This window comes from Corapipo altera, unplaced genomic scaffold (genome assembly GCF_003945725.1).
Source record: "Corapipo altera isolate COAL_440 unplaced genomic scaffold, ASM394572v1 0, whole genome shotgun sequence".
NCBI classification, from domain to species: Eukaryota; Metazoa; Chordata; class Aves; order Passeriformes; family Pipridae; genus Corapipo; species Corapipo altera.
The window spans coordinates 5,966,018-5,972,433 of record NW_020884872.1 but is presented as its reverse complement, the minus strand read 5'-3'; the positions used below and the strand labels follow the sequence as shown (position 1 = coordinate 5,972,433).

At 49.8% G+C, this 6,416-nt stretch overlaps 1 protein-coding gene across 16 annotated transcripts in view; it reads left to right on the top strand.

Annotated features, from left to right (window-relative positions):
- Positions 1-359: 359 nt before the first annotated feature.
- KDM6A (lysine demethylase 6A) overlaps positions 360-6,416 on the top strand; it is a 151,577-nt gene continuing 145,520 nt past the window's right edge. For 8 of the 16 annotated variants that reach the window (XR_003526412.1, XR_003526405.1, XR_003526414.1 and 5 more), the window contains exons 1-2: positions 360-693; positions 931-994. Coding sequence is in view for 8 of the 16 variants with exons in the window: in XM_027635818.1 (XP_027491619.1) it covers positions 536-693; positions 931-994 (222 nt within the window). In the remaining 8 variants the exon portion in view is untranslated. The remainder of the gene's footprint in view (positions 694-930; positions 995-6,416) is intronic. The other 8 variants (XR_003526422.1, XR_003526413.1, XM_027635836.1 and 5 more) reach the window with 2 other exon arrangements.

Below are 6,416 nucleotides of genomic sequence, written 5' to 3'. Positions count from 1 at the left end.
GGGGAGGGGCCGAGGGGGGGCTCGCGGCGGCGGCGCGCGCGGGGTCCGCGGGGTGACACAATTGCAACAACTTTGGGCAGCGGCGCCGCCGAAGTTTGTTCGGGCGGCAAAACACGCCCCAGGCCGCGGGGCGGGCGGGCAGGGTGGTCCCCTCTCTCCTCTGCTCCTCGACACCCCAAGTCCCCCCCCTGCCCGCCGCCGAGGGGCTGAGCGGCGATGTAAACACCGCTCCGCCGCCATCCGCAGCCGCCGCCTCCTCCTCCTCCTCCTCCCCCGACTCTCCAGCGCTGGGGCTCCCTCCCCCCTCCCCTCCCTCCCTCCCTCCTCCTCCGAGCAGCGGGGCTTCCCCCCGCCTCCCTCCCTCCCTCCCTCTCCCCTCCTTCCCTCCCTCCCCCTCCCTGCCGGCTGTTGTTGTTGTAATAAAAGTTGTGGTGTGTGTGTGTGTCGGGCACCCCGCCCCGCCCGGCGCTGGGGGGTGTTGGGGGCGCGCAGGGAGGGGGGGGTGCGATCCGCGAGTTAATTACGCTGCGTTTCCATGAAATCGTGCGGAGTGTCGCTCGCCGCCGCCGCCTCTGCTGCTCCTTTCGGGGATGAGGAAAAGAAAATGGCGGCGGGGAAAGCGAGCGGCCAGAGCGAGGAGGACTTCGCCAGCTTGACAGCCCAGGAGAGAGAAGCCCTCTCCGGCCTCGACAGGTACCCGCTCCCCACTCCGCCCCGGCCGCCTCCGTGTCCCGGCTCGGCCCGCGCCCCCTCCCCGTGTGTCCCCCCCGCTCCCCTGCCCGCGGCTCCCCGTGTTGCCGCTCCCGGGCCCCGCGCTCTGCCCTCGCCCGCCCGCCGCGCCGACTCTCCGCTAACGCCGGTGCCTCTCTCTCTCTCTCTCTCTCTCTCTCTCTCCCTCCCCTCCCTCCCGCCCCGCTCCCCTCCTCGCAGCCGGCTCTTCGGATTTCTGAGGCTTCATGAAGATGGCGCCAGAACGAAGGCCTTGCTGTTAAAGGTAAGCGCGAGGGTGGATGTGGAGCGGGGATGGCGCGGGGAGGGGGGGGTGGTGGAGAGGGAGGGGGGAAGCGGGGGATGGGGGAGCGCGGCGGCCCCGCCGCCCCTTCCCCCGGGACCCCCGGGCCCGCACGGTGAGTGTGTGCGGGGGGTGTGCGGGGGGCACCGACACCTCCCGCGGGGTCCCCCGTGCGTCGCTGCCGCCTTTGCCCCCTTTCCCCCTCCCCCCCCCCTCCCCCAGCCCGAGCGGGACGAGGGGGGAGCGCGGCCATGCGGGTGTTCCCCGTCCAGCCCCGGGACGGGGAAAGTGGCGGAGCCCCGGGGCCCGGAGCGGACGGGCCGGGGGAGGGGGGCGCGGGGGCGGAGGGGGGGGAGGTGGAGGACGAGGAGGAGGAGGAGGCGGCGGCAGCGGGGGGAGAGGAGGGAGGCAGGGCGCGCTCGGCGCTGCTGACGTTGCCGCTGCCCGGACCCTCCCTCGTGATTTTCGCCCCGGGAGCGGGGCCGGGGCCGGAGCCCGCAGGGGAGCGCGGGGTCCGGGCCGGGGCGGGCGCGGAGCTGAGCGGCCCCCGGAGCCCTTCGGAGTGACTTGTTTACTCGCCGGGCCCCGCTGCCTTCGCCCGGCCCCGGCCGAGCCCCGTGTGCCGCCCGGCGGCCCGGCCTGACAGCGAGCGGGGCGTCCCGCCCGTCCCGCTGTGTCCTGCGAGAGGTGTTTGCCTCCGCGGAAAGTTGTTGGCCCTGTCATTTAGTTAAGTAATGGCTGCTCCTGTCGGCCCCAAGATGGCCGGACAGGGAGGAGAAAGGGAAGGGGGGGGACGTAAACACGAAACAAACACCGGGGGAGCGAATGTGGGGGGAGCGCGGAGCCCCCGGGGAGGGCCGAGGGAAACTCTCCTGCGCATCCCAAGTTCTTTCTGGGCGCTTTTCCTGCTGCTCCGCGGCGCCGGTGCCCTCCTTATCAACCTGTAGCACGTTCTGCTGCCCATCCGTGAGCTGCTGACAAAGGCTGTGCGGGCCGAGTCTCTGCCAGCTGTACTCAAAACACCAAACGCCAGGGAAACCTTTGGGTAACAGGATAAGCGGGGCTGTTTTTAAAATGCCACCCGGCTGAAGCGGAGGGGACGGTGCTTCTCTGGTTCCTGCTTCCTGGCTTGTTCCTGTCAGTAGCCTGGCGTTTGACACTGCTCATCCCATTGTTGTGCCCGGGCTGTGTCGTGGAGGATTATTTTTTTTTTTTTTTCCGTGTTGCTGGTTTTGGTTGATCTGAAGATCTCACTCCGAACCGTGTTGAATTGGATATCCCAGGCCCTTCCTTGTGTTTAGGTGTTTATTTCTAGCAGGATTGGAAAAGCTCAATGTCAGGACGTGGAGGGGGAGGGGGGAGGGATGGAAGGAAAAGCAACTACACTTTTTCTTTGTGCTTGTATTTTAAAAAAAATCTCGCGGTTTCCTTTCGATTTTCGGGGTTATTTATAAGAGCACTCTTTCCCATAAATCAAAAAGGTAGGGGAGTGACATGTCAGGCCAGTTAAATAATGTACATTAACTGTTGGTAGACCAGAATTCACGGCTGCTCTGTGAATGCTGCTGTGGCTGTCGGAAATATTAGACAGAATTCCGTATGGGATAGAGCTTAAGGATGCCAGATAGCAAATAAAAGCATCATATGTAATTAGATCATCTGTCACATAGCGTCCCTGGGTTAAGTTTTTATTTTGTGTACTGTAAAATCAAGTAATACAGGCAGCAATTCAGCATATTAGTTGAGTCTTGAGTCCTTTCTTACATATAATGCATTAATGCCTTTTTTTTATGTCAGGCAGTTGTAGTTTAGTATGTACAGTCTGTTGAAGTTGTGGGGCATTTTCATAGTTTTGAAATATATTTCTAGAAATACCACTGTATGTTTTGTGCTCTATTAATGTATGAATGCATGCAGCAAATACTGAAAAAAAAAAACCCCAAGCAACCAAATATTTTGCTGTTTCACCTCAGTTTTCAGACAGTGTTTTGGACATTTATGAATTGCACAGGAACTCACGAAGCTTGTTCTTCATAAAACTTGTCTCTGAGAAAGGTGGATTGTTAAGGAAGCAGAAGGATTAAACCGTTACTGTTTGGTGCAGAGATGTTCGAGAGGGATTTCGTGGCTTGAATCAGTTTCGGTTTTGTTTGTTCTTTTTACTTCCAGGGACTGTGCATGTGTTTCTGCTGCTGTTATCGATAAGTAAGAAGTTGTTATTTTTAAGGTGTTTTCTGCTTAATTCCTTTTCTGCGTGCGTGAGGCTTCGTGCAATTTATGCTGTGCAGGAAGGTTTAGGGTAATTAATCTAGCAGACCACTTTAATTCCGTGTAGCAGTTATTTTTATTGTACAGAGTGTGGCCGTGTATACGTGCAGTTAATTAATAGGTTTTACAGTGATAGCAACAAAATGTTTCCTTTTGTGCGTGGAGCAACAACAGCTAACAAAGACCCTAGACTCCATAATTATGAAATCCTGACTGACTGATTTAAGAATCTACAGCACATTACAATGTAAGATTTACGTGCAAGTGTAGCAGGTAAGGAAAACCATTGAGTCATGTTTCCAGAGGAATCCTTCACAAAGGCAAAAATTTACCTTCAGTGTGAGAGCAGCACACTCGCCACAGAACCTTTTCAAAAGGCTTCCAGGCTGGAGCAGTGACTCCTCTGTGAGGCCTGGAGTGTTCCCTGGTTACCTGTGGTTAAGGTGACGTGGGCAGGGTGACTGTCTGGGGAGACTGGAAAGAGGTCCTGGGTTGTGAGTGTGTGGGGAACAACTCTTGTTACCTGCCTGGATGCTTGTGCAGCAGGAGGAGTCTCGTGGGCTTCAATTTGGTGCCTCGAGGAGGAACTCCTCGTTTTTGGTGGGGTTCACTGAGGCGTGTGTTGGCTCAAGACACTTGGGGGAGATTTCAGGAGGCCTTTGCAATGGGAACTCTGATTTAATGAAGCCACACCCTGATAGAATTTAATAAGGAGAAAACTGGGATCTGTTTCAGGGATGGACGAAGATTCGTGTCCAGAGCTTTAACGTGGTTGTTGGTTTTATGCCTGCTCCAGGTCTGGGCTGCAGCCCCCCCTTTTCTGGTAGTTTTGCTTTGTAGGATGTATGGCTGTAGTATGGTGAACTAAGTTAAATCCTGCTGGTGGGTGCAGCAAATCAGAAGAGCATATAAGACATCAGATCTATACAGTTTTATGAATTATTGAAGGTATAGACTAAAGGTCAGGAATATTGTGTTGTTGCTCCATGTATTGGATATGTGATAAGGCAGAAGAAATCAAACTTTCCTGTAATGGTGTACACACTGTCAGTATGTGTGACAGAGGAATGGAGTTTGCTGCTGCCAAAAATTTTGTGTTTATTTTGCAGAAAGGGAGCTTGAAAATCATAGTTTGCAGCTAGTGTGGTTTTGGGGGAGTGGAGGCAGAAATTGAGAGAGAGATCAACCTTTCAAACTGGTTGAAATGCTGGAAATCCAATGTAGCCAGTCTTGTGTATGAGAAAGTGCTCACTATTATGCTTCTGTAGTTGACAAGAACATTAACGTGGAGGAGGAAAAAAAACCCCAAAACAAAAGCCCTGCTGCTGTCTTGATGTCTGTTTCTCCCAGGAAGACAATTCTGGCAGGAGGTGAAGCTTAAAGATTATTTGGGGAGGGGGGGAGGGCGAGGACATCCATTGTATTGGAAGTGAATTGCAAAGCATTTCCTTTTTCTTTCTTTCTTCCTTCTTTTTGTTTTCCTTCTTTTTTTTTTTTTTTTTTGATGATACTTCCAGTGTTTAGCCCAAGTTGACTTTATTGCAGTGACAAATTGTCGTTTCATAAGCTGTAATTGGCATGTATACAGATGTAGGTTGATGTAGCTGGTCTGATGTATTGGGTATAAGATGCTTGTTAATTCCTATTCATTGAGTTTAATCAGTTTGTCATATCCTGTGGACAAAATCTGAAGCATGTTTCCATTTAGAAGTATTGATGTTGAAGTCGATTTAAAGAGAGATGGAGTAGTTCCACACAATATGCCACGTTTTAGTCTGTTACCTCTCATGGTTTTGCAGCCCTTTTGTTTTCCAGCTGATTTTAAAAATGGTATTTCCTTTGTGTAAAGGCCACATGTGCTGACAAAATTAACAACGTGCTTATCTGTGCTTCTGTTAAGCTTACAAAGTAAGTGCACAGTGACAGTATTCTTTAATTTTTCTTGTAATTCTCGGTGTTGCTCGTTTAAAAATAGTTTTGGACAGTGTGAATTAGTATATGTCGACTCTGTCCCTTCAGTGTTGACATTAATGTTAATTTTCTACTGATCTATAATTAAATATCCTCAGTTTTATTTATAACAGTCTGCTTGAGAAATAATTACGCAGAAAAACATTTCAGCAGGTTAGTCTCGGTGCAGTGAAGTTATTTTTCTTAATGACTTTGGAAACATTTTGGCTTAATTTCTTTTCATCAAAACAAAGAAATATTGCTTGAAAAAAAAAATTATAGTGTTTACCTTATATAATGGCAGTGCTGGGAATTGAGAAACTGGGAATTGGTACCAAGAGACATTTGTAAAGCATTCCAGGAAGTGGGCAGCCTCTCCAATTTCTGTAAATTTACATCTGAGCTGTTCCTTTATGTGTTTTTAATACATTATGCATTTCTAATTATTTGTTTATTATCTGCAGTACTGTCTACCCTGTGGAACAAGCTGAAGTTGGTTAAAATTTTGTAAATTGTGTTAAGGGTGGAACTGGTTTTCTGGCTTTTTTTGAAGGTGTCACTTTTTTTAAGTGTGTTTGTTGGATAATCGTAACTGAGCCATAGATTGTTGGTTTTTTTTAAGATCAGCATTTATTTGTGTGCAGTTTGGGCTTTGTGTTAATAGGATCAGGCTTTTTAGGATCCAGTTAAGCTGTAGTGGGTTGACATGTTCTGTAGTTCATGGTTGTACCATGTTTATGCTTAGAAATTACAGTTGCAGTGTATATAATATTTATATATCCTGGTACTTAAAGGCTTGGTTATGTCTTTGCATTATTTGTAGTTCATCTGGTATTAAAAAAACCCCTTTTTTCTTTAAATGGACATTACACAGTATTGTAAGTATGAAATACTTTGCGTGTTTTGATACTTTCAAAACAAGATTTGAGGCGTATTTCTTTAAAATAGTGGGGGTTTATTGCTCAAAACACACATTCTTGAAAATTTTGGCTGTTTCTTAAGTTTAAAGTGCAGTATTGGTACTACTTTCACAAGGCAAGGAAAGAGATGAAGTCAGAAATGTTACACTTGTCATTTTAATACATTAACGAAGAAACAAGGACGTATCTCATCTCCACAAATAACATGCTTTTGTTGAGGCGTAATTAGGGTTGCAGGACACTTGGCATTTTGGTATTTGCACTTC